At 44.1% G+C, this 26,668-nt stretch overlaps 4 protein-coding genes across 4 annotated transcripts; 3 read left to right on the forward strand and 1 right to left on the reverse strand. All coding sequences in view use genetic code 11, as the record gives it.

Moving 5' to 3' along the window:
• Nucleotides 1-772: 772 nt before the first annotated feature.
• Nucleotides 773-3,581, forward strand: EGR_00721 (RNA-binding protein EWS; the record flags this gene model as incomplete). The annotated part of the gene is made up of 11 exons (XM_024489970.1): nt 773-782; nt 1,029-1,352; nt 1,390-1,485; nt 1,520-1,604; nt 1,939-1,970; nt 2,069-2,104; nt 2,137-2,237; nt 2,272-2,395; nt 2,561-2,719; nt 2,757-2,986; nt 3,270-3,581. 11 exons carry the CDS (start codon nt 773-775, stop codon nt 3,579-3,581), a joined length of 1,509 nt encoding a protein of 502 aa, XP_024355373.1.
• Nucleotides 3,582-4,310: 729 nt separating this feature from the next.
• Nucleotides 4,311-5,065, reverse strand: EGR_00722 (Chromatin modification-related protein MEAF6; the record flags this gene model as incomplete). Its single annotated transcript, XM_024489971.1, has 3 exons — nt 4,311-4,435; nt 4,564-4,834; nt 4,961-5,065. The coding sequence occupies 3 exons, from the start codon at nt 5,063-5,065 to the stop codon at nt 4,311-4,313; spliced, it is 501 nt and encodes a 166-aa protein (XP_024355374.1).
• An 887-nt stretch (nt 5,066-5,952) lies between these two features.
• Nucleotides 5,953-20,894, forward strand: EGR_00723 (Transcription initiation factor TFIID subunit; the record flags this gene model as incomplete). The annotated part of the gene is made up of 25 exons (XM_024489972.1): nt 5,953-6,288; nt 6,366-6,707; nt 6,930-7,252; nt 7,451-7,843; nt 8,338-8,528; nt 8,945-9,231; nt 9,348-9,896; nt 10,420-10,739; nt 11,182-11,398; nt 11,807-11,986; nt 12,061-12,403; nt 12,851-13,056; nt 13,413-13,735; nt 14,723-15,179; nt 15,468-15,872; nt 16,046-16,253; nt 16,932-17,323; nt 17,782-18,132; nt 18,315-18,513; nt 18,761-18,990; nt 19,217-19,461; nt 19,624-19,841; nt 19,913-20,106; nt 20,462-20,644; nt 20,721-20,894. The coding sequence occupies 25 exons, from the start codon at nt 5,953-5,955 to the stop codon at nt 20,892-20,894; spliced, it is 7,266 nt and encodes a 2,421-aa protein (XP_024355375.1).
• Nucleotides 20,895-24,283: 3,389 nt separating this feature from the next.
• Nucleotides 24,284-26,093, forward strand: EGR_00724 (hypothetical protein; the record flags this gene model as incomplete). Its single annotated transcript, XM_024489973.1, has 3 exons — nt 24,284-24,433; nt 25,622-25,900; nt 25,983-26,093. The coding sequence occupies 3 exons, from the start codon at nt 24,284-24,286 to the stop codon at nt 26,091-26,093; spliced, it is 540 nt and encodes a 179-aa protein (XP_024355376.1).
• Between the last annotated feature and the right edge of the window lie 575 nt (nt 26,094-26,668).

The following is a 26,668-nucleotide window of genomic DNA, read 5'->3' on the forward strand; positions in this document are numbered from 1 at the left end:
ACAAAATCCTACGAAAAAAATCAAAAAACGCAAAACCACTGAGAACGAGACAACGCCTGTGTAAAAACAGGTGAGAAACGTTACATAACCTTCAAAAAGACTCGGAAAGAACCACAAATAAATTACTAAGATCCATTTTATTGGCTACTTATTAATAGCATCAGCAACAATCTCAAAAGTACTTTAACGTAAGGTTGAAAAATCTATTACTATAAAGAAGAGCAACTTACCAAGTAAGTCAAGGACTAATGGATTTCAGCGAAGCAAATGGACAAGCCCCATTTAGGTTTATATTGTTTCACATATAAAACAACATTTTCAGATATTTCGAGAAATGTGATCAATTTTAATGTTAAATCTATGGAAAGGCAGCACGAATATTTATCTGCAAGTGGCCCTAAACCTCTTAATAGGTCTAAGCTTCTAAAGCCATTCTTCAAATCGATGCCATTGAAACTAATGCTCAAAGATTTTGCGAAGGCAAGCAGATAGTGCCCACAAGCAGAAACTTTAAACTATTTGCTGTTAAATGCTCCAATGTTGTTCACGCAACTGTCTTACATCTTCGTAAGATACAAGCGGTACTTTTGCGAAGCTTTTCACCAAATTACTTGTTTTTTACCGAAGCATGGTTTGTTATCCTTGATTTGGAGATACTAAAATCCATAGTGCAAAAGTTCGTATCCTCGCTGGATGTTGGTGAGTCGATCGTCTTCCTGGTCCCGTCCGTTTTTGTTTTAAATGCCCACAGACACGCCACCTTAGGAGCAAGATGGCCGGTCGTAAGTAGAGTTGTCATTATTTTAGCTTCGAGTTTGTTTGTTGTGGCTTCTCGACTCGGATTACTCACCGGTTCCTGTGTTTAGCCGTACTTCGTGCCTGCGGTTTGTGTTATTAATTAGTCAAGTGTCTACAGGTGATGTTATTTATTTCATACTGTGAAGGACAATTTATTCTTCGGGCCTTACGTTTTACGACGCTATTTGTTGATTCGTTACGTTTTTAAAGTTACTCCCCTATTTTAATAGAATACCAATATGCGGGGATCGCACAACCAGGTCAGGCTCCAACTTATCCTCAGTTCGCACAGTATCCCGGTGCAGGTGGGGATCAGGGTGCACAATTTCTTCAAGGCTATGCACTCGCGCAGAGTAATCCCGCCACCGCTGTTTTCGGTGGACCGTCATTCGGCCAAACCCCCTACCCACAGGGAGCTGCTGCTATGTCTGTTCCTCAGCTAGGAGCTCAATTGAGTGCAAGTGGGCTCGGTGCTGGTTTTCCCTATGGTGATTATTCTCAATTCAACCCTTACGGTCAGAATGCCGGTGTCAGTATGCCAGCGCCAATAAATGGTATGTTTGATGTTCTGATCAGCATTTACGCCTTCAGACGTACAACAATTTGGCCAGTTCCTTCCTAACGCTCTCAATCAGTCTGCTGCTCGAAATATTTACGAAGCAATTGCTCAAGAGCAGGGTTTGGCTGGTAAATCAAATGAGGGGTACATTAATATCTTAAGGATTCAATGCTGCAGCCTTTATGCAAGACACTACAAGCGCTATAGGCCGTCTTGGGGGTTTTTCTGGAAAGGGATTTAGTGCAAAGTAAGTTTTCTTTATGTTTAGGCTCAAGTACCAGATTTCCGTGTGCTGCTTCGTTTTCCAACTTTTTTTCGATTTTTTTCGATTCTCTTCCCATGAATATCGTTTTGTTTTGGATGATCACATTTATCTGTCGATATGCGTATTCATTACTTTACAATTGTGGTAAATGCCATGTTTGTCGACCTATCTGGCTCTAATATGTGAGTTCTTGTGTTTTCTTAATAACTTTGTTCCAGAGCGGAAAACAGTGCGCTGCCGACGCGTGGTTTTTTTTCGATTTTCATAATGCGATTGCATGTCATTTTTTGGATTTCAACATTTAGTACCTTTTCAGCCAAAGAGCTGGCATGAACAAATTTGAGAATGGTGAGTAGGAGTAATCATTGCAAAAACCGTTTTTTCCCATACTTTAAGAATTATGATCTCCGTTACACTTTTTCTTAAACTATTTTTTAACATTTTAGGTAATCGATCGAGCAACCTACCCAGTGTTACCAATCGTAAGCCGATTTCCTTTCGTAATTTTTCTTAGCTGATGGTCTGCGTGAGGATACTGTGTTTGTTAGCAAACTTCCTCAAAACATCGATCACGAAGTTATGAAGTCTCATTTTGGTACAATTGGAAAAATTAAGGTATAGCAATTCCCTCTGGTTATTTGCATTATAGATGAATGCCAAGACAGGAATGCCCATGATATGGATATTTAAGGAACGCGGCATCCCCAAGGGCGATGCTCTAGTCACCTTTGAGGATCCCCAGTGTGTGCAAAAAGCAATCAAGTGGTTTTCAGGTGATTGTCACCTTGTTTTTCTGCCCGTTCATGTCAGATTTTTCATGATCTCTTTAGATATTGGGTTTTGTGAATATTTTTGGAAGCATTTGCAGTTTTGCCTTATTTGCATTGAGTCAATTTTGCTAAATACGGAAATTTTTTTTCGTAATTGCCTGCTTGTAGAGAACGAGTTTCTCGGGAAAAAGATAGAAGTTAAACAAGCGAAGAATAGCCAACGGCCTGTCATTATTCCAAGCGGCAGTGGTGGCCAGCAACACAACAATTCTGGTGCAGCATCCAATCGACCTGGCAGTTTAAATCAATTGTCTGTCGGCTCTTCCGGTATTGTCATTTAATTTGGCATTGTTGGTAACTGTAGGCATGACCATACTTGCGGGTGCAGATCGAACGGTGGATATGTATGGAGGGCAGTTTGACCCTAGGAATGATGGTCCACTTCAGTCACGTGGTGGAGGCGGCAGACCTCCAATAAACGCTGGAGGAATGCGTGCCATTGGTGGTCCGGGAGTAAACCGAGCTGGCGATTGGTGCTGTCAGTCCTGTGGGCGGCTTAACTTTGCAGGACGCGACCAGTGCAAACCATGTGGAGTAAGATAGATTCTCCAGCCCTATGAAAAATAGCTCTTTTTCTAAGTATATTCCACGTAGTATAGACGACTTATATTCATTAATGTGTCTGCCCTCTGATCGTCTACTGCGTCCGGATTGTGGTTTCTTGTTAGTCTAGACTAGGGGCTCCTCAAAACAGGTTCCCCTTCGATTGCGATACTGAAGTTTCGTTTGTTTAACTAAGTAGTCTATTTTCGAAACCCACTAGCATATACTATCTTCAAGGGAAGGCGCAAGCAAGACATGTATGCATTCATTGTAGGCACCACGTCCGGATGACGGTATGATGATGTCGAGGCCTCCACAACGTGGTCCGTTGTTCCCGCCGCACCAGATTCCGGGAGCACCGACGGCTAACGGAGGGCCAATGATGGGTCCTGGTGGACCGCCACTGCCACCCCGGGGCGGTCCGATGATGCCACCGCCACCTGGTGTTAGAAGTGGAACGGTTCCTCCGCTGAATGGGGGTCGGGGTAGCGGTAGTGGACTGTCAATGCGCGGCGGGAGGGGCGGGGGTCCCATGCGCGGCAGCTCTATTAGTGCCGGTCGCAGCATGCGCACCACTCCATACTAAAATTAAAACGCATTTAGCACGCTCTCCACGTTACAAGGCGGCCCCTTTTGCCCCCTTTCAACCCTGTTGTCCGTAATTGTCCTGCCGCTTTTATTACATCCCGTCTGTGAACCTTTTTACGCAATAACTGTCTTCATACACAACTGATCAGCTGCTTCTCATTACGCGTATATGGGATAGAAATGGATGCTTCGGTCTCCGCTGTAGATGCTGCGCAAGATATTGCGATTCGACAACCAGTGACCTCAATGCCCTAGGTAGTGAGTCGGCGTTAAGGAGCTCTCGGGCTCTTCACATCAGCTAGTGTGCTAGTAGGCCGCTACAGCTTCTGACGTTCATTCCCTAGTTGGGGTCCAACTTTCCCTCGACCTAGTTTTTGATGCATTGGGTAAATTACCCTGTCCCGTCCAACGTTTGAAATTTTTAATGTTAACCTTTGTGCGGACCCGAAACCTTGCATGTGCGCAGTTCTTAACGCTTGAAATTAACAGGGACGTGTACAAATGGCGATCTTATTTTATTAAGAGAATTTTGTACCAAGCTTCTTCCTAATGGTGGTGCTGCGTTCCTGCGTAAAGGGTTATAAGGATAAGGATATTTAGGAGAGGACGGGAGTATGAAGGCGTTTTCTTCACAGGCGCTCTCTTTGGACAACGTCGGGGTGACTCGCGACCAACTGGAAGCGTGCCGCCGGGGTGTGTATGCATGAAGGGTGAGAGAGAGGGGTACTTAGCGGTGTCTCCTTTTTTTCTTGCCGCTCGGCATCGACGCGTATGGCTTGGGGTCGTTCTCGCTGACTCCGTCCTCGAAGTGCTGACTGTCGTGAAAGGACCCGTTAGAGATGGAACCTTCGTCTAAAATCAAAAAAACAGTGAAATGTGGGTGTGGGAGTTAAGATGTCCATGATTGCCTTTCTGCATCTACACAAGAGTGTCGATTTTCGCAAAAGCTGAGATTATGGGTGGACGTCTAAGCTACTCACGTCTATCGGATTCGTAACAGTTGTGCATATTGGCAGCGGATGCCATTGACGTGACGGACGAGCGAGAAAAGAGCCGATCGGAGTCGCGGAACTTGCGCACTCTTTTGTCCCCGGTGCCATTGGCTCCTGCCGCGACACTAAAAGCGCTTCCAGATCCTGAAGTTAACAAATAGCGATCCCAGCCCTTTATGATGTTGCCATATGGTGCCGTATCGTCCAGATAACTGCCCTCAAAGAGGTAAATTTGGCGTTCCAAATTTGCGAGGCTTTCCTGTAAGCAATATTAGCTTGAGAATAAGATAATATCCGCTGGGACCGACAATATTCCAGATACTTATATTCCAAAAATAGTTTTGCAGTGTTGACTATGTGCCAAAGACCAGCAAAGCAGACTCACGATGAGATAACGCCTCTGGCGCATGAGATTGATGAGTTCTGACCTGGAATCAGCCAACTGGGTGTTCTCAGGCATTGTCACATTATTCTCCTGCGTTAATAACATCCAGAACTAGTTAGAGTTACATGAAAAGACCCCGCAGTTACTGCACCTGCGGAGTTGCAATAAATATGCCAGTCAAAGCACATTTCTCAGGTGTCCTATGCTGAATTCAAAGCATAAATTACTTAACAATGCATGTAACAGCGTTAAACAGGCACCTAGCCTACGCACACTAGACCTCAAGTTCAGTTTTGTTCTATAAGCCCATTATAACAAAAGAAATCACAGTAATAATGCTTGTTATTCGTAATGTTTCAGCTTTTTTAACAGATGCTTTTAGGTGTTGTTTTTGCAGACTTTGTGTAAAATATGCAAAAGTATTACATAAACTATTATGAAGCTACTAAAAAGTGCTTTTCAGTCTTAATTCGTAACTTTAAAAAAAACTTTAGTACGCGTTTAAACTTTTAATATGCAAGAGGCCTTAAGTATTGTAAAGCAATTCGTGCAGAGCCCAAGTTTGTTTTTAACTATTTTATTAATAGTAAACTTTAACACAAGGTTTTGCTGCGCCGTATTTTACAAATTAATATAAAAATGTTTTTATTTTGTTTAAGCACACTAATTATTACCGGCTAATTTGCATGACGGGGTTTTGGTGTGGAGCCTCGTTAGTTGTGTGTTAGCTTTGGCAGCTGGTGCTATGGTTAAAGTTAATGACGTGATCAATAGTTCCTTTTTTGCATATTAAAATTTTTTGCCTCATAGTTGGTAAATTATGATCTTATCAAATAACTGGTTTTGATTTCGTTGAATTATATTTTGTTGCACTGAGGTCCTTTTTTGGAAATTAGTATGACTTGCTGCAGTTTATGCTAAAGTTGTTTTCTTGTGTTTCTTGTTTCCTTTTTTGACATACGGTTTTTTGGTCTTAGTCTGCACTGTGAACTATGGAAGAAGCTGAGGAAGTTGGTCCTCGCTATAGGATGTGTTTGTTCCTCTTTGGGAATGTTGATAAACGGGGCCAGTTAGAGGACGAATACGCTGTTGATGAGGAGCTGTCTTCAATAAATCACATTGACGCATGCCACGTAAATGAGGTTGAGGCGAATATTAAGACGATCGTTTCAGATATTACTGACGGTTATTCCCCTGTTTCTCATGATACCACTGAAAATATTGTTGACTCACTCCAACCCATCGAATCTAAAGACTACTATGATGAGTCAGAACTGATTTGTCTTGATGCCATTGAAAACTCTGTTCCTGGTGTGGTGAATTCTGATGTAAGTGTACTTTTCCTACAACTTATTCAGGTGTTTTGTCGCGTAAATTGTGCTTTTTAAATCACTGTGCTCAGTAGGATGACTACGGTGAACCGGTACAAACTTTGGAAGTCACAGCCTCAGTTAAAACGGAGGGAATTTCTGCCTTGGACAATTTTTCAACAAGCAACGCGCTGTTTTCGAGCTCTCTAACATCTTCAGTTTCACACTCAACGCACCCTTCATCTCTTCCTCCAGTTGTCTTTTCCGTATCCAGATGCCGGCCAGAACCCTCACCTCTGACTGCAGAGCAGCTATCAATTGATTCTCCAAACCTCGACTCTCCTTCTTTAGCCAAACAGGAGGTCGATGCCGCGACCGTGATGATGCCACCCCCTTTGCACCCCGCTCCCATTGCTGTTTCACGTCAGCAACATCGCGTAAGTATGAGTAATGAAGTAATGCCTTCTTTTTCCGCATACTCAGGAATTCCTTTGAGGTAATTATTGTTGTTTGCTGGTTCCCATAGATCAAGAATATCAAAACGTATACTTTGCTCATAGTCCCTTGTCTGATTTCGCCTTTTATGCTATGATAATAAGGCAGCTTACATTAATTGGAAAGAATTGAATTGAAGCTCAATAGAGTACTTTATTCCGTAGATGGTCTCGCCACTTGGCAAAACAGCTCTGAGCCATGATGGTGATCCTCATTATTCATCTGATCATCAGGCCCTCCCACAACGGGTACTCAACACTCCTTTGGGTAATCTTTTGCCTCCGGAGTATGCTGATGTGGACATCACTGCGTTGTTCCCCCACTACTCTCCCAACCTCATTCCCAGGTGGGGTCGCATAATCAATCTCCCCTATCCCCCTCAGAAGTACGACAACCTCAAACACGATCCAACTGATTATTCAGAGGATGAAGGCTTAATTGGCTTGACCAAGGGAGGAGGAGAGAATTTGGATGAAGTGATTGACAGGTGTTTTTTGAGAATTTTTTGCAGTCATATGCTTACTTTATTGAAGTGGATTGGAGGTTGTGGTTTGGAGATTGACAATCTTGGATGACTGCTAAAATTACTTTAAAGCTCACAGACTTATGCCAATGCCCAAGACCATCACCACACATCATTGATGAGGCATAAGTTTAGTTATTTTCCTCCTTTTTTTCTATCAAGGTTTAATTTAATTTTTCGCAACTTCCTGAACCTTGGTGAAATACCGACACACGCAAAACAGTTTGAAGAAGCGGAAAAATTAGACGAGTTACAAGAGTTGCACCGATCTCCGGACCCTAGTCAGAATTACCTTGCGGGTGCGGAGCGCTCCTGGTGGCAGATAGCCTTCGCAGAACGTCTGACGCGGCTGGAAAACAGCTCCTCCACGGCTTTCACTCAGGCTGCCCCTAAGGAGACGGATTCCAAGAAGGACAGAAAATCTAGGAAGAAAGCCTTAGCAACTGCTGTCAACGACGCTTCAACGCACAACAATTCAACCTCTCTCGCCACACTTGATGTGAAGGCGAAATCAGAAGAAGGCGAGTCATCAAGCAATATACAATCGCGATACTGGTAATGCTTCGTGCAATATTGGCTGCGGATATTTAAGCTAAGCCTGTGTTTAAAATACACTTGAGTTCACGGCACGACTTTAGCTGTACTGGATATTTTAAGTACTAATCAGTTCGCTTACTTAAATTATAGTACGAGACATTGGTACTTTATGTTAGCAACAGAGGTATGGTGCGCATATTTTATCGTATTAACAGCATTCATTTTATTCATGTTATTTGCGCAGTTTAAAACACAATAGACCGTAACTGGAACCTTTTGCATTGTAGGATCCTGTGATCACTTCACCAAACCATTTTCAGGTTTTCGGGTATTTTTTTCTAGGGTTTTACTCATCGCATTATAATTGAAAACAATGTACCCCTATTTTTTAATTATTCGTGTGGTTTAATGAACCGAGTATTTCGCTTAGATATCCCGTATGTAAGCATAGGACTTTATTGATGGGAAGCTTTTTTTACCTGATGAGACATTCTCTATTGTCAAATACATAGTACGTGGCGGTTCGGTCCTGCGAAGTACTGGTATGATCAGTTGGAGATACCCGAAACGGCGGACATCACGAAGTGGACCATGTGGCGCAAAAACGTCATCCCTCCTGTTGCTGTGGCACCCACGCAAGCCGGAATTCTCAACGTCGCTGACTGCAGGCACCCCACCTTGACTGTGGACTCGGAGACGAGGGGTTTGTCTTTTCCTTTATATTCCATTTCTTTGCTCCATCATTGTCCTTGTGGATGGATGTGCTGATGATGTGCAAATCCACTGGCATTATGAACTCTCATTTGAGTTACATCGTGTTTCCCTTTTTATAGCATCTCTTTGATAACTTTTTCTGCTTAGGTCCTGTTAAGAGCTGTCCTTTATAAATGTTTGCCACTTTATTGTGACTTTATTCTGCGAAGTGATGCTATACAGGTTTTCTAATGAATCAATGTTCAAGTAAGAAAATGCATAAATAATGCAGATAGAATCAAGATAAACTTTTAGAGTAACTATGTATTTTTAGCATTTGATTTTCGATGACATCCTCTCTTACAACAGAAAGCTTCTAGTTTTGCCGCCAGGAACTTTTCATGACCATTGATTTATCGTGTATAGCTGTTGCCGCAGATTCGACAGAAGCTGTGACACAAGCAGGACCTCAGATATCACATTTAATTGGTGACGTAGACGAGGAAGATGTGGTTAGTGGAACAGAGGGAGTGGAAGCGGAGATGGAAGATGAGGAGGAAATGTTCCTACCCTACAAGCTTATACAGTGGGAAGACGACATCATCTACGATCCCCAATTGAGTAACAACAAGGTGGCTGCAAGTGCCAGGCAAAACGCTGTCTATGCTGGCTGGATCCCCTCACAAGTTTGCCGTACTATGGCTTCGTTTCAGGTATGTTTCTGATTATCAAAACTCCTTCGTATAAGAGACAACTCTGATGCTCTGTTTTATCATTAGACGAAGTAAAGATGTGTAGTTTCAAATGGAGGTGTCTGTTCTTTTGATAGGACAGTTACCAAGGCAAATACCCAGGCATCCTGGGCTACAAGGTACTGACCGGTTCAGGGCAGATTGGCCAGTCGGCGGCGGGTATGTCTGGAAGCAGTGCCAGTAGCACCGTTGTATCTGCCTCCTCAACATCCGTAACTGATGCTCACAACCAGGCCGCTACTGCTCTGCGCTCCTCCGCCTGCTTCACCGGACCCTACTCCTTCTTTCCTGTTGAGAACCCTCAAATCATGGACGACAGTTGGCGTTTCGATATCATCTACGACCCTCAGTGTCACACACCGGCAGTCGACACGCCATTTCTACTCACCCTTAACAAAAATGATGAGCAGAGTCTTCTCGACACTTTAGTTAACGACGACGAGCTCATGGTGGTGAATGCCCCGAGCGCCCTGAAAAAGAAGCAGCCGGAGCACATGCAAGATGGTCACATCAACCGAGCCAGCTTTCACGTCACCTTCGGTTTTGCATCCACTCGTGGCACCCTAACCGGGGCTCTGGCGAAAGCAGAAAAGGGAGCGGAAAAAGTAAAGCGTATCCTCGGCAAGGTAAGCCCGTATTTTTCTTGATGGTCCTCTTTTTTAATCACCATATTCTTTGGTAATTGTCTTGTGCTTTGTTTAAAGTTGTATGACATCAGATTCATAGTCATCACGAGCATTATCGCTATTTAATCGAATATCTTCGCTTTTATAATTTTTTGTTATCGCACAGAAATGAGACTTCAGAGATTACTTGTTTTTTAATAAATTTGGATGGTGCCATTTTGCTTGGAACGTTGTGCTACACATGTAGGAATGCTTGTTCCTATTTGAAGACAATTCTACACACCCATCTTGCATCTTTGACGTTAGTGTAACGGTGTTGCGTGCCCACGGGACCAGCAGGCAATGTGATGTTGGTAATCCGTTACAGATAAGCCCCATGGGATGTAAAACCACTGCTAACTGTAGAATGACTAGGTGGCTCAATCAAAGTAGCGCATGAGATTAAGGCTATAATATTAAAAATTGGTTTTCCTTAGAGTACTGTATTCGGTTAAACTACTTGTGCATAAATGTATTTGTGTAGCATGGGTTCCTGGCTGAGGGCGAGTGGAACGAGGAGAGTGCGGAGAGCGATGATAACGCGGAGGGCGGCGAGGATACGAATCAAGAGACAGCGAATATGGCTTCAGCGGCAGCAGCTGCCTCGGGTCTGCCCCCCAAGGACCCCCTCAACCTCTCTAACGATGAATTTTACGCCATTCGCTCCGGTGGCCTATTCGGCAACCTTGCACGTTGTGGCCCACTTCAACACAGTACTCCCGCTGTAGAGCTCTGGCCACCCTTCTTCCCCACTTACAACACTCCCTCTCGTCTCAGGCAGTTTCATCGTGTCCCTCTCAAGCAGTAAGCCTGTCTCCTTTTTCTACATCTGCCTCCTTTTATCGACTTGTTAGTGGATTGCGCGGTTACGGTTTTTTTGCCTTCTTCATTGCCAGTTGTATCGGGCGAATCTGAGTAGTGTGAGTAGTCGACTGTTAATGTTGTTTTCTTTATGCCATCCTGAAGATTGCATGTTGTTCGTGTGAGTACTTTGCACCAGAATTTAGTGGGGAGTGCTTAAATACTTATTAGGATTTTAAACGAAAATGACGTCAGTCAAATACATTAAGCAATAACATAGCTTTATGCTTCGTTTAGCATCACCCTTTTAGAGGCATTAAAAATAAAATTCTATCTGTACGCAGTGTCACCCCTTTACAGATAATTACATCAATTCGTTTTGCATTCGAGCCCCTATTTTCACGAAGTTTAGTTATTTATGCTCCTTTTCCGGGCTCCTTCCCAGATACACTCGTGGTATGATGTCCCAGTTCAGCACACCTATTTCTGTGAACAACCTTACGAGGATAATTCAGAGGAAATCCAAGGAACGAGAAGAAGAGAAGATAGCTGCCGGGGGCGGCGATATTTTCTTCATGCGGACGCCACAGGATCTCTCTGGCTTCGATGGGGAAGTAGTTCTCTTCGAGTACTCCGAGGAATTTCCACCACTTATGAATCAAGTGCGATTATTTTTTTAATCACTGCATAATTGTGTTTTTTATTATGAAAACTTGTGCAAATATCCACTGTGCTTGCCTATTTCTTTGCTATTTTTCACCAGCATTAAATAGGAACTTTCTTCACAACCTTCCCTAAGTTCCTAACTCTATCCAGGTATTCGCATTTACGTGGGAATTGATACACCTTTTTGGTCACTTGTCCACTTCAGCGCTTCCACCCCCGAGTTCGTTTGACATTCCTCGTCGAATCTTCTAGCTCACATCTTACTTATATGGTTTTTAAAAAGCTGTAGTACCTCGAACATTCTCGAGTTTGGGTTGCGAAATCCGCCGTTGATCAGGAGAAATCGCGAATGTTTGGATGATGGAGGAAAACTATTAGAAATAGCTTTTTGAAATCCTTTTTAGAGCGGTATGGCGACAAGGCTGGTGAATTACTACAGACCCCTGCTGCCGAAAGATCCGTCTCTCTCCCCCGACCCAGCAGGCAATAGTTCACCCCCGGATCTCCCTTATGGCTCACTAGTTAATGTAGGGAACACTGATTCACCCTTTTTGGGTGTTGTGCGTCCAGGTGGATGCCTCCAGGTGGGTAGGTGGATGATAGACTTTATTTATTTATAAACTCTATATATTACTTGACCTCTTTTCCTGCATTGCAGAGCATGGAGAACAACATGTTCCGAGCGCCAATCTATCCTCACAAGACACCCTCGACAGACTTCCTGGTGATTCGCAACCGCAATGGTCTATGGATCCGGCGAGTGCCGAACGCCTTCACGGTGGGTCAGGAGGTTCCGTTGATGGAGGTCCCAGGACCCAATTCGAAGCGCGCCAATAACTTCGCGCGCGACTTTCTTCAGGTTTACATTCTCCGCCTCTTCCTCAAGAGCACTGATGAGCCAAAACGAATCAAGATGGAGGAGATTCGCTCCGCTTTCCCCAACCACTCCGAGAGCAGTGTCCGCAAACGCCTAAAGATTTGCGCTGATTTCAAGCGAACCGGTAAGATCAACTTGTTTATCGGATTCGGCTCTGTTTGTGGTGTCCATATTTTAGGAAGCAAGTTTTTTAAAAGTAGATGTTGTTACCAATTTTGGAGTATTTTTTGTTGCTTGACCTTTCTCACTAGTCTGAGTCTAATCACCTTTTAGTATGTCACTGCTTTTCTTCCTATTTTCTTTAGTCGTCCCAACTTTTGAAGTTATGTTCAATTTTTCCTCACTAATCAACAATTGACCACTATTTCATTAAATTGCTATTCTACCCTTGCCATCAAACTCACAAATCGACTCAAGGCACTGGATACCCTTCTTTTGCTGCAGTACTGTGCTGAATGAATTCGTCAAAATTTGTTTTTTTTTAGTGTGCGACATTAGAAGATCCTACCTCGTTTATGGAGTTAGGCAAGGAGGCTTATTTTGGTTCATTTGCACCTACGTGTGTGTTTAGGTGTGGACGCCAGTTGGTGGGTCCTGCGTCCAGACTATCGCCTGCCCTCTGAGGAGGAGATTCGCTATCTAGTGCAGCCAGAGGACTTTTGCGCCTTCTTCAGTATGCAGGCGGCGGAGCTGCGTCTCAAGGATGCCGGCTATGGCGAGAAATCGCTGTTTGTTCTTGATGAAAATCCCGAGGAGGAGGAGGAGAAGGAAGGCCAGGTAGGAAAGGGGGAGGGACATTAAAATGGTATGATTACACATCAAATTAAGCACAATACATAGGTCCAACAATGCTCGATTCCGGTTTGGCAGGTGACTTAATCCAGGCCTAATTGTATTTGGAGTCACTAGATTTGTGTCAAAGGACTACAACCCGTCGAATTAATACTGCTACACGACTGGCGCAGAATGTTTATATTTTCACTAAATTGTTCTGCTTTGAATTCACAACTTTTTACATCAAACAATCGATAACGTTTGCTTGCCCTGGTGCATTGATAGTCATACTAAAAGGTAGGCAGACAGTGAGGGTTTATTGCTAAGCTAATTCTAAACTGCAATGGTTCGCGCTATAGCCCAAAATGGAGGACGAGGTGCGGGCGGCGCCGTGGAACACGACGAGAGCTTACTTAGCGGCGCAGCGTGGCGGCTGCTTCCTAGAGCTGCATGGACCCGCAGATCCCACTGGGTGTGGGGAGGCATTCTCGTACTCTAAGACCTCTGCCAAGCCTGGCGCTCTCTTCCGTCAGGCTGGCGGGGAAGTAGCGCGAGGACTCCTAAAGGATAAGAAGACCGTTACCGGCACCGACGCTGATTTGCGGAAATTGCACCTTCGAGAGGCCAGAGCGCTTCTCCGTTCCTTTGGTATTAGCGAGGCTGACCTTAAGACCTTCAAACGGTGCGCTTCTACTACTTTTCCTTTGCTTTCTCTATTCCCTATCTGTTCGACGCACACAAGAGCTTAGTTACAAAAGTACGTGGTAGACATGTCGCATTTTTTAATTACTTCACTTTTTTCACCGTCAACTTTTACGCCTGAATTTTATGTCGTGACAACTACTTGATAGCACTAGTCACCGACTCGCTGCTTTTGCATCGCCATCATCATCATATGAAAATCCCATTTCAATCAACGATTTCTTGAATGGTTTAAAAATATGATTCAATGTATCCGCATCCTAGTCCGGATCACCCGTAATGCTTTGGTTGTGTTATTTCTCTTGAGCATGTCAAAGTGTTATTTGTCAGTTTTCCGGCGTTCCTTACAGGTTTTTAGAATAGGTTTTCGAAAGTCTCAGGTGGTCTCCACCAATTTACTCTGCCAAGATCATCCTCACCGATAAAGTCGCACTTCATCAGCAGTGTGTCTATTTGCCGCATAAATTTCCCAGAAACAATTGTCTAAATGCTTGTGACTATGTTCCTATCATGAGTTAGAAATTAGCTTTTGGCGAGTTATGCAGTTGTTATTGCTGTGAATAAATCGGTTTCAAAGGTCTTTTCTCATTTTTCGTGGTTATAGTTGCTACCAAATAGTCAGAATGCTCTGCATTTTCACACCGCTCGAGCTTTTCAACCCACGTATAGGCGACTCTGTGAGAGATAATTTTATCCTCATACGGAGTATGCATGCGAATATGTTTTCGTTCTCGATACGCTTTCCGTCCTCAAATGTGTATGATAGAGTACTGCTTCCTTTCACATGTTTCATACCTTCTTTACTTTAGGTGGTAAATATCACAAAACTGCAAGGATAGCCATCTTGCATGCATAACTAAATGGGTAACACGCCTAGATAAGAAATTAGGCTAGGATTGAACCTAGACCCCAACAGAGCAAAAATAAAGCCTTGTTGATACTTACTTTCTCTGGAGCCTTCTTTTAGTTGGGAGATAATTGACATGGTGCGATTTACTTCAACGGAGCGTGCAAAGCAGGGAGAGGAGGAGAGCACAGCCAAATTTGCGCGTGGCAATCGTCTCTCTATGGCAGAGCAGATACGATGCTACCGGGAGGAGTGCCAACGAATTTTTGATCTGCAGAATCGCGTCCTTTCCAATCCCGAGTTACTCTCCTCGGACGAGGAGGAGGAAGAGCCCAGCTCAGAGGAGGACGAGGATGATGGCAAGGTCGGCGCTTCCGGGGCCGGCGGAGGCAGTGGTAGTGGTGGCGCCTCCTCCAACGCCATCGGTGGGGTTCGACTCTCTAGTCTCCCCTCCTCAAACCAACAGTCCGTGCGCAACGTCCACTCTCTCCTTACTAATCGAATCACCTCGGAGGAGCTGCGAGAACGTCAGGAGGAGGCTGAACGCGAGAATCTTAAACGGAGTATGGAGCTCGGGGTAGGCCTTTATTTTCTCCTCTTCTCTGCTTGTAAAAGTGAGTGTTAGCTGTGATCTTAGTATAGCTTTAATTCGATCCTAAAATTGTTTATGAACTTTTTGTAACGCAAAGTTTCAATCTTTAATTAATCCATAATTACAAAAGTTACTCTAAGTCTAGGGCTTGCTGCTTTAACAGTTCTTTTGAGGGCTTTTTTAATGTAGCAATATAGCAATATTGTCCTCAAGAGTAAGCATTCGTTCCTTTCGCATTGCTTGTCGTTTTGGTGTATTTGAACTCCCTTGCAGAAATCGCTATGTTCAAGTAAAAACAAACGTAAGCAGAACCCGCAAGGAGCGATACCGAATGCAAGCGACGCGGCTAATGCACAACAACAACAACCCGGAGTGGTGGCGGCAGAGGTTGAGACTACAGCGCTAGTGGTGTACGAAGCGAGCGCGGCGTCAGCGGGCACTATTCTCGACTTGCCTGCACCTTTCCCCAACGCCCAGAAGAAGATGATCCGTATTACTCGCACCTACTGTAAGGGCACCGATCGCGAGTACTCCCGTACTGAAGTAGTACCTTGGTCCCCTGTGGTTGAAATTTACCTTAAGATCAAACAGACTCGTGATCTTGAGCAGATTCACACCTTCGTAGGCTCCGATGAACAGTTCAAAGAGCAAAGACGGAAGGAGAAACGGCGAATCCAGGTTTGTCGATTGTGGTTCCTATGCATCGCGATTCTCAGTGTACACTATCATGCCCAATAATTCGGGTAGAAGAGTGTAATGTACCTGTTTAGGTCCTATTTGTGCAAATTTACTATTTAATTGCCTTTTCGTCTTTGAGCTTACATCTCATCAGTATTAACACTTGTGTGCAGGACCAGCTGCGTCGAGTCCGCAAGCAGCAGGAGCTGCTGCGTGCTCGGGGCATGGCGGATGGAGGTGCACCTCTGAGAGACGCCAGTGGTCGTCTTCTGCCCATCAACCGTTTGCCTGGTTCTGGTCCCGTTCCCTCCTCCTCTCGCCGCCGCCACAAACCCTCCAGCAACATCCTCAAAATGCGTTGTGGTGCTTGCGGCCAAACTGGTGCGTCCTCTCAATCCACTTTGTCTCTTATCCTCTTCAGTCCACTTTTCCTCACTAGTTCCCAGTTTTATTCTGTTTCTTTGTGTCATTGCATCCTCGTAGTCTGCTCTCTAATATTACTTTTCTGTTATACTTTCATCACATTCGTAGTTTGAAATGCAATATTTCAAAGTTTTGTGCACACCGGTACGTAATCATAATTATATGCTCCCCGCCCTCTCTAAAACACTTATTGACACAACTTAGTCGACTTTTTTCGCGGTTTGTGCTAGTTCTTAGGAGGAAACATCCATTTCCGTGCAAATATGTGCCAGTCATTCCTGCGTGTATACGTAATGCCCTAAAGTTTGCGAAATTCTTAAGTGTAGTTTGATTCTCGCGCGTTTCACGGTTAGTCAAAAATACTAAAAGGATGGCTTTAGGTTGCTACACGATTTGGTTCCATTTACACCTAATGTATTTCCTTGATTTGTACGTAAAACTGTGTATACAATATTAACTCATCAGTCACGCAGTTGTCACAAGTATTTTAACTTTTCTCAGAAACCTACTGACTCAACCCTAAGTTGGCATCCTTGAATTGAAGACACATTTACAAGAACTTATTTTTTTCACATTGCTGTAATGATTAATCATTCACTGTACATGAAATCGAATCCGTCTGTGAAAATCGCGTAGGCCACATGCGCACAAACAAAGAATGTCCGATGTACGGGCGAAATGACGCTGTGGCGCCCCCTCCGCCGGGCGGAGGGCGCAGTGGTTCGCGCCGCGTGCTGCCACCGGGCGTCGAGCCAGAGACGGTCGCAGCTGCACAGGAGCTCACTTCAAAACCCGTCGCCGAGCTCCTCGCTGCCACTGGCGGTGGCGTGGCCATTGGAGGCGGTGGTGGGGGCGGTGATGGCAGTGGAGGCGTGGGCTATGATGCTGGCGACACCGATTCTGCCGCTTTTGGTGATGCACCGCGCAGTATTGGCGCTTCTCGCCTCTCTGACGACTCCGATGACGCCTTCGACCATCATCGCGGAGATTACGAATGCTATGATGCTCATGACGAGGATTCTCGCACGGTTAGTTCTTTCTCCAGCGCTCTCTTTGGTTTTACATCGTATCGAAGACTCTTAGAGTTCGATTTTATTTATGATTATAAAATACATCTAGTCATGTTTTTAAAGCAGTAGTAGATTCCATTTTTGGACTGAACGTTCATGCTTGTCTGCTTTTTAAATATAATTGGTCTCCCTATAGTTTTTTTGGGAACACTACAAGGCCATAGTTTTGTACTCTGGTTCAAGTGACATTAAATGTGCAACACAAGTGATATCCATAAGAGTAAATATTAGTGTTTCGTAACCTATTTTGTTTGATTACTTAATACAGTGACTCACGCAATTATCGACTCGAAAAGTTTGAATCTATAGGCGGTAGACTCAATTGAGATTTCACCTCTCTTAGCCTGCAATATCTCGTGAAACTAATCTTCATTGCTAGTGGCTTATAAGTTCACGCCTTCTTGTCTGCATTTTAGCAGTTTGATAGCAGTCGTGGGAGGCCGAATGCAAGCCTCGGACGATACCTGGACCCTCATCAGCCCCCAAGACGCCACGACTTGAAGATGACGATAAGCAAGCAGCTGCTAGACCGGTTGGACGCGGCCAGCGAGGTAGTGCGCTACGTAGAGGCTGCCAACCAACGCAGTCGTACTTCAATCTCAGGAAGCGGTGGCAGGGGAGGCGCTGGTGGCGGTAGCCGCAGACGCAGTACCCTTGCAAGTGCGGCTGACGATGACTATCCCACTTCTACCATCAAGCATCGTGGCAACCGACGGCGCATCGATCCCCGAGTCGCCATCAACCACATCTTTGAGGGCATCTACAAAGTACGTACTTCACTCAGTCCCACTTCTTCCCACGGCAGTCCTATGAGTAACTCTACCAGGCACTTTAGAAGGCTTGGGGTTTGACTTATTCATCAAGAATGAAGTTGTTTGAATCAGCATTTTTTATTTTTCTTTTCCGTGTTCGGGACAGTGGGGTGTTAATTTTGCCTCTTATATTTCAGGGTCTTTCACAGATTCCTGGCTGCAAGATTTTTATGCATCCAGTGAAGGAGAAGGATTTTCCAAATTACTACAAGCAAATTCAACATCCTATGGATCTTTCTCAAATTCGCATGAAAATAAACCAGAACGCCTATTCTACTCGAGAAGAGTTTCTCTCAGACATTCGTTTAATTCATGATAACTCGGAAAAGTTTAACGGTATGGTTACTCGGGTTTTAAAAGCTTCATGTTTTTTGTAGGTCAAATATTTTTAAATCCCGTCTTTTAAATTATGCGGTTTACCTTCTGAAAATTAAAATTACTGCGGTTTCTATGGTTTAATTTGTTTTGCTAAGTAGTGGCAGATATTTACGATTCTCGAACTGAACTGTTGATGTATTTCATCATTCGATGAGTGTCGCCGCTACAGCTTGAGTGAATTGTTTTCATTTTACTATTATTGCAGGCCGTTTTTCATCATTAACGGAAACCGCGATGAAGATGTGCTCCTTCGTAGCGGAGGAGTTTTGTCAGAAAGAAATGAAGCTTATGCGGTTGGAGCCGCTGGTAAACCCGCTGTTGGACGAAAACGACCTTGTTCGACTGGGATTTTTGCTCCAGAAGGCTGTAAATGCTATGCGTGGTGTTGAAAACAGTCGTGCCTTTCACTTCCCCGTTGAGAAGCGTCGCTATCCTGTGGGTTTTGCTATTGCACATTCTGTCTACAATTCATTTTGCTTCTATCCCTCACAAAAATTGTCTGCACCTGGCATTATCTCTCGTTCCACCTACTTTGGGGGCCGATTTGTGTACCATTTCAAAATGCGATACTTGTTTTTGAAATATCTGTCTAAGTATGCTTTGTAAACCCTAGTTTCTCAGACAAGTCCCATCATACATTATTCTCGACATTTTTCTAAAGGACTACTACAAGGCAATTGCACAGCCTATGGACCTATCGACGTTGGAGAAATTAATAAAGGATAATCGTTATCACAGTCGTGAAGAGTTCTTTAATGACGCAGATCTTATCCTCTCCAACTGTCGTCAGTACAATGGTGACGAGAGTGTGCTCACGAGGATCGCTCGGAAGATGCTCGATGTCGCCCACTCCACCCTTGATGAGATGGCGGAGACCATAGAGACAATCGAGGAGAACATTCGACAGTGAGTCCAAGTGCTACTTTTTTCCTGGATACATAGGAGAGTTATATTTGTTAATTTAAGTGGGCTTGGTAGTGTGGGAGTACAGGCTATGACGCGCGCAAAATTATCGGCTTGTGCTTTTTAATAATTAGAGGTAAATGTGATCACACTCTCTCCCTAAAGACGGTTGGATGACATTTCGACTGCGGACTCCCAATCTCAACATGGGGGAACAGCCTCCATTGATTTGACTGGGCCCTCGACTTCAAAAGCGATTAAGCGATTCCTCAAACAATCATGCGATCCCGAGATTTCCTCCAAAAATCCTTTGTATTCGGTGCCCGAAGATGGCACTGACTCTACTAATGGGGTCAAGAGGCGAAAGGTGGCCGATGATGGGGGTAAGCTTGCTGTGTCATTGAATTAAGGAGAAATTCTTGTAATAATACCCATGGTTGCTATTTTGCTACAGAAAATTCCTCCAGGGGTAGTCTCCGGTCATTTTCTGCGCAGGAGGACGAGGAAGAAGGGGAGTTCCACTATGAAACTGAGACTGAAAGTCGATTTTTCCCAACTTTGCAAAATGCAGACTCCGAGAATAACGACCTTCAAAGGCCATCCACCACCCCAGCGGTGCCCAATGTCTATGTTGATGAGGATAGCAGGGTAAGTCGATGTTTATTTGCATTAATAGGACGTAATTTATGTTCTAAACTGTAGTGCTTTATTAGTACCGAAAAGACAGGGTGAGTAGAATAAACTCATTTGGTTACTACAGCTTATGCATCACTGCAAAAATCTCAACTTAATGGCTACATAAGTGGGCGAAATATAGGCCTTTTTCATCCTGTGTGTATTTAAATTGACTTAACATTAGCTTTCTATGAAATCGATTTATTAATGAAAGGTATGTGATAGATACAGTTGCACTTTAAGGATTAGTTGGCACTTACGAGATCTCACTTTCGCTCTCCACTGACTTCACCTTTGGGTCTGCAGTCGGCGTCCATCTCTTTTCCAGTTCTTAATGGATGAACGGAGTTCCATAGTGGCTGCACAGGACACACTAGTAGCCCAAGACCTGCAGTTGACAAGCTCTGAGTCTAGTGGAGACCTCTCAGAACGCGAGGGCGGAGAGTTAATGGACGACTCCGTAGTCGGTACCGCTGCTGCGGCTCTTTCACGACCGCCTTCGCGCTACTCGGTATGCGCTATGGTTGCGTTCTCCTTACATTTTGCTTTTTACTCAAATGAAGTAAGTAAAAACGCTTTTTGAACAGCCTGACTTGGCTTCTGACCACGCGAATGACTGCTTCGACTCGCGATCTGAAGGCACTCCCGTCGTAGACGTCAACGATGGCAGTGACAGCAACGCTGGTGACAGACCAGTTAAGCGTCAGCGGGTTGAATTTTTCATTGGAAGTGATGAAGAAGATTGGGACTCTGGAGAGTAGAATAAGTTTGTAAAAAAATACCGTTTTCATTATCTTGTACATAGCATTTCGGGTTTTTCTGGCCCCTTTCTCCTTTTATTTGAAAATAATATTCCGCGACGACGCATATTGTTAGATGCAGCTAAAGTTCTGAATGGGAAAAAACGGGGTTTACTTTTCGGAGGAGCACGTTAGTATTGCTCTTTTACATCAACAAGTGTAGCATTGGGAAGGTTGTCGTATTTACTTGTTCTAGCAAAAATATGACCTCTGATGGTTTATTTGCTTGGGCGTGGTTCCTGTTTCTCTCGAAGCGGAGTTTTTTTTCTTTCTTAGATATGTGCATATTGACGCGTGAAGGCTACATTTAAATCTGATTTCGGTTTTATAACTTCATTCATGGTGAAGGTGACGCATTTTTGTTGTTTAAATTTTGAAGAATGGGTCGCGTTTAATAATCGTTTTGAAAACCAAATAAATGAATGAATGCAAATGAATTATTTAACCAACTGGTGATCATAAGGGTGTGTGAGACTGACCCCTTATACCCGTTGCTTGTCATACAGTGCCAACTTAATCAAGATTGAAAGTTCCGGCTTGTGGTTTGCAATGCTTGCTGGGAAATATTGGGCAAAGGTTTTGTTTTCTGTGCTATCATTGCGTAAACTCACTAAGACAATTCATCTATCTGCCTAGATGACTTGTTACAGGGACGATCCAACTTTCGTATAAAATGCGGTGGACATTCTAACTGAGTCCCGTGCATTTACTAATCGTATTTGACAGGAAATTTTCCTCTGGAAGACACGACTTTTATTTTCATGGATTACAAAGGTAGACTTGCTTCATTTTATTTCAGTGAGTAGATGTTTAGGAAGAAGTTTTCTGTCTCATTCATTGTTGATTCTCATTTATGAAAATATCAGTTTAATTAAAGTGGTGAAGAAGAAGACTAACGGTCTTAGGCACCGCCCCAATTTGGCGTGTCGGTTTTTTTGTAAAAGTGCGTTGTATGAAGGGGAGGGTTTGATGCGTGATATACCAGCTGAAGTAAAGCGGCGGCATAAAGTTGTCAAGGTCGTTTGCCAGTGTCTTTCCTTTCTGACCTTCACCGACAGACACTAGAATACATTTTTTTGCTTGACTGAATGATTAATCCACCACCTCCTGTTGCCGGTGTATTTGCCCTACTAATACCGTCAACCCCACACTAGCGACTGCTGGGGTGTTTTCTACTGGTTCACGATATTGGGTGACCTTGGGCTTGCCTACCGGTGTTTTGTCCAAAAGGTGGAGTGGTTTGGGCTCACGACTGCACGCGTCCGCCATGTCACAAGAACGAAATGTGTTGTTCCTTTTTCATTTAAAACGATGACCAAGGGTGGCTTCTTCCCCCTCAGCTCTTGGGCAAATGTGGTAGAGTGAAGCAGTGCTAGGGTAACACTGCCCTCGCCTTAAGGTAGCTGGTTTTAATGGGAAGTTTCGGTGAATTTGAGATTAAGTTGTCCCTTAAAGGAGGGTGATTTTACAAAAAAGCTAGCAATTTATAAATTGATCATATTTGTTCTGTCAACCCCTGAGAAGCAATTCAGCATTCTTAACCTGTGTGGCATCAACCGGGCTATATGCGCTTACTAGAATGTGTGTCGGTGGCAGACTGCAACATGCTATTACGTTCCTCGGACTAATTAAGTACCCTAAGTCTATTTATTGTAGCCTTATCAAGAAGGATTTCCTAAGACGGCTGGTTTTCACATTGGTTCCCATTAGAAAAGTTATTTTTGGGGAACGGTGGCAAGTCAAATGCTCCAAGTTAAGATCACGGGACATCTTCGTGCTTGCGCCGCTCTATTTTTAGTCCATAGCAAATCTTTGTGAAAATAAGTTTTCGGAAGTGAGTCGTATTTTTGATATGGATTTCTACTTTCAAAAGGTCCTTAAGACGCAGAATATATTGTTAAATTTCATCATACTTTTTCCGTTTTCCCTTGCTTGTCTTGGAATCAATCAAAGGCTTTTACCGGAAACTATGAATGAAAAACTGATAACAAAATGGTTCCCTTGACTCACTCTGATGCTCCTTGCTTTCTGCCCCTGAAATTATCAAGTATTTTTTGCCCTGGATCCTGATCGAGTTGCCCTACCGCTCCTTTAATTTTGGATTTTTCGTACCAAACGCGAGAAACATGAGCTGACCTCCTCTTAGGATTCCGATCCCCACGTCCAGAACTTGCAATATAATCGGTCACTTACCCTTACGTCATACTGGATTTCCATCAACTATTTGACGCATTTGAATGTACAAGGCTTGAGCATGAACTGATTGAGGAAGGTACCAGTTTTGTAAAATAGCTTTTAGGAGTTGTTTATAATGAATGTTGTCTTGATATGAACTCAAGCAAATTTAGCGCCCTCAGATTTCTCTGATGGCAAAAGAGGGCATACTACTTGAGTAGAATATATCTGTTCGACATACAGAAGGGGTTGGGGCTGCTGAAATGGCCTGAAAGCCAGCCCGCCCTTCGCCGATACATTGGCGGAGACACGGAGTAGCCCTTTTCCATAACTAGTTAACTAAGCAGCCAAAGTATTACAAATGGTCTTATGGTACACCCAATCTTTATTTGTGTATCTAGGCAAAGAAAAGCAATAAACAAAGACCTTTCCTGCTTTAGGATGTTCCACCGCCCCAAATCATGAGTTATCGGATATTTTGCTGCACGTAATGTATAATATTCCACCACGTAGTAGTTTTATTCCGAGTGTGCGTAAATTTAACTTTTATTGGAGTTCGGACATTCGAATTGGTCGCCAATAAGATGTTCACTACTATAAATTAGTGCATTTAACTGCGTTGGCTCGAATGTCTGTACTTGGGGCTGTAACATCTACTGCGCCCCGTCACATCCATTCGCGTGGCTGTTGTCACGAGCGTGGATACGAGTAGTGGTGAAGTGGTGGCTAGCATGGAATTTCAGACAACAATTTACAATAAATTAGGGAATATGTTCTTGCCAAACGAATAACAAAAGTGGAATGCATATATTCTAGTGACCAGAAAATCGTATCATTACCGAATAGTAATAATGCAAGTTGTCACGACCCATATTTGTAATTTCTTCATACGAAAATACACCTCGACTACTTTTATTTGACGAAGGTTATGATGATATCGAATGGGGAGTTAGGACTCTGGAAAGCATTGAAATGCTCTCATCAGCATTTGTTAAGCTAATAATAGTCCTTTAATTAAGTCCACCCTAAATTTTGCCTTTGAAATTTCATCTAATTGAATTTTGATGTCTCCGATGCGAGATTTTGTATTTAGTTTGCAGAATATTCACAAGAGGGCGCGAAGCCTGAATTCACCGCTAATGACGCCTCGCCAAGTTCCCAGGTGGGAAGTAGCGATGGTGCGTTTTCAAGTCTGCCGCATTCAGAGGTCAAGTGGGACTTTTCTCACAGTGTCTAAGGCGGATGGAGGGGAGCGCCCTGAGGAGGTGAAGTTGCCTGCCGCCGCCCACAGATATGCCACCGAAGGTGGGATCTGTGACTCAAAGGTCAGCGTCCATCAATTTGGTTGGTGTGGCTGCACACGAGCATATGATGCAATACAATTTTCTGAACAGCCTAAAATCCTTTTCGACACGATTGCTCACCTAGACCGGTTGAAAGTGAGGCTACAACCATCTATCAAGATTCGCACCACAGTAAAAACCTGAACTAAAAAGGTAGACTGTGAGACCCAGCACAGTAGGGATTGGCAGTTTGGACACAGGAAGTTTATCTTTGGTGGAGGTTTTGGCCACATCACGTCTACGGTCAAATCGTGCTTGTGCAACAAGTGGACTTCATCAATGATGGAGGCCTTCAACTCCAATGAACTCTCATCGGGTAACGGCACTAATGTTATCTTAAAATGACTTACCTTTCTACGCATATTTCAAAGCACCAAGCAGCGAGGGTCTTGCGACTGAAACTCAGTGCTTTTTGATGGCTTCACAGTCCAACGGCATGTTTGCGTTGATAATGATCCTTTTTGCAAAGGCCAAATGTAGAAATGACTCATTTATATGATTGTCTCAATGGAGTATGCCTAACAATTAGTCATTTTACCGTAGCTTTCTGCGCGGAACATCGAATCCCAGTGCAAAAAAGTTCGTTTGCTTACTGCCCAGTGCTTCAGGCCAATGTTTCGTGTCCCATCGGCCACTTGCTCAAACTGCTTTTTGGAGAATCCATAAGACTTCTGTTAAAATTTGGCGATCCCTGTATCAAAATGCCTCAGAAACAACCTCATTTGAATAACGAATGTTGGTGATTACCCGAAGTATACGCGTTGTTCGATCTCTTTGCCATTTAAACATTAGAAATTAAGTGGATGTAACTAGTAAAAGTACAATGTGCCGTTTAATTGGAACGTTTAGTTAACCCAAATTAGCACTATGGAACAACGTTGGTAACATTGAAAGAGCAATGCACTAATAAAACAAGTTTACACAGCTATTTGTATTCAAGGCCTGGAGTTATAGCACAAAGAGCCAAAAATGTATCAGGTGACCAAAGAGTTGGTACGGTTTATTGGTATAACTCGTTACAATCAGTTGCTGTTGCCGTTGCTGCTTGTGAAGGGGGAACCCGTGCAACACAAGAGATCGTTTATATAAATGCACTGCCTTTCATTTGCGGTCTGTACTACTTCCCACCTACCTCGAATCCGCACATCATGCAATCACGATTCAACACAGTGGATGCCACTTGAACTCATCCGCTCCACCAATCGAGTTGAATTCGCTGTTGAGGCTGCAGACACTCCTCGTCGATGTTGCCCCACAGTGCCTGATTCGGGTGATACAAATCTCCCAAACACGTATCACCTTCGGATGAATCCGCTATTCCCGACGACGACGACGTCGGCGATGATGGTGATGGTGGTGGCGATGCGGATGATGAATGACATGCCACTGTTAATTGGGATACTTGGAACTCAACATGTCAAGTGCATGTTGAACACGAGTGATGAAACAGTTCGTGTGCACCTGCATCAATAGGCCAAGTGAAGTGGTGGAAGCCACCAAACAGGCAGGTGTCACTTTCATGCGCTGACAGGCGACACTAGATCTTGAGGACTGTCTAGTTGTTCCTCACTCCTTCCTCACTTGTTATCGCAACACACCGTGCATTCTGGCTTGTTTACTGGATGCATGGATGGATGGATGACTGCCTGACTAGTAGACTGCGTCCTGACTGACTTGTGTGCACAAATGGCCTTTGCCGCTTGTAATCCAACCCTCGTCAAACCACTGAATGGGTCATCCTCACACGATTCACTCACTACGCACGTGAGTGAGGTGGCACGTACCACTCCATCCGCAGAAGGCTGCGCTCGGTTTGCGAGAGTGTGGTGGACTGCGCACAGACTCATCGTTCACTTGTTGAAGGCCAAATAGTTACGAGGCAAAGCAACACCTCGCAGCACATCCTGCAAGACTTAGCCGAGAGATTCGCACTTTGTGGTTGGAGGGAGGCGCTGTCGTGTCCGCAGCCTTCGTGCACCTCTCTCTTCGGACACCTCTCTCCACAATCGCATGATCATCACATGCGAACTAGAGTGAACGGTTGGAAGGCAGAAATGCAATGGCAGAAGGGGAGGTGGGGAGGGCTAGCTTTAGTCTCTTAAGGTAAGACGAAGTTCAATAAAAGGGAAATGTGCAGGTCTGTGTTTGGTTGGGGGAGGAGTGCAGAATGTGCGGGTGATCGTCCCTCAAATTGGGTTTTCTTTGAAGTTTACTGCT

This window comes from Echinococcus granulosus (genome assembly GCF_000524195.1).
Source record: "Echinococcus granulosus chromosome Unknown EG_S00003, whole genome shotgun sequence".
NCBI lineage: Eukaryota > Metazoa > Platyhelminthes > Cestoda > Cyclophyllidea > Taeniidae > Echinococcus > Echinococcus granulosus.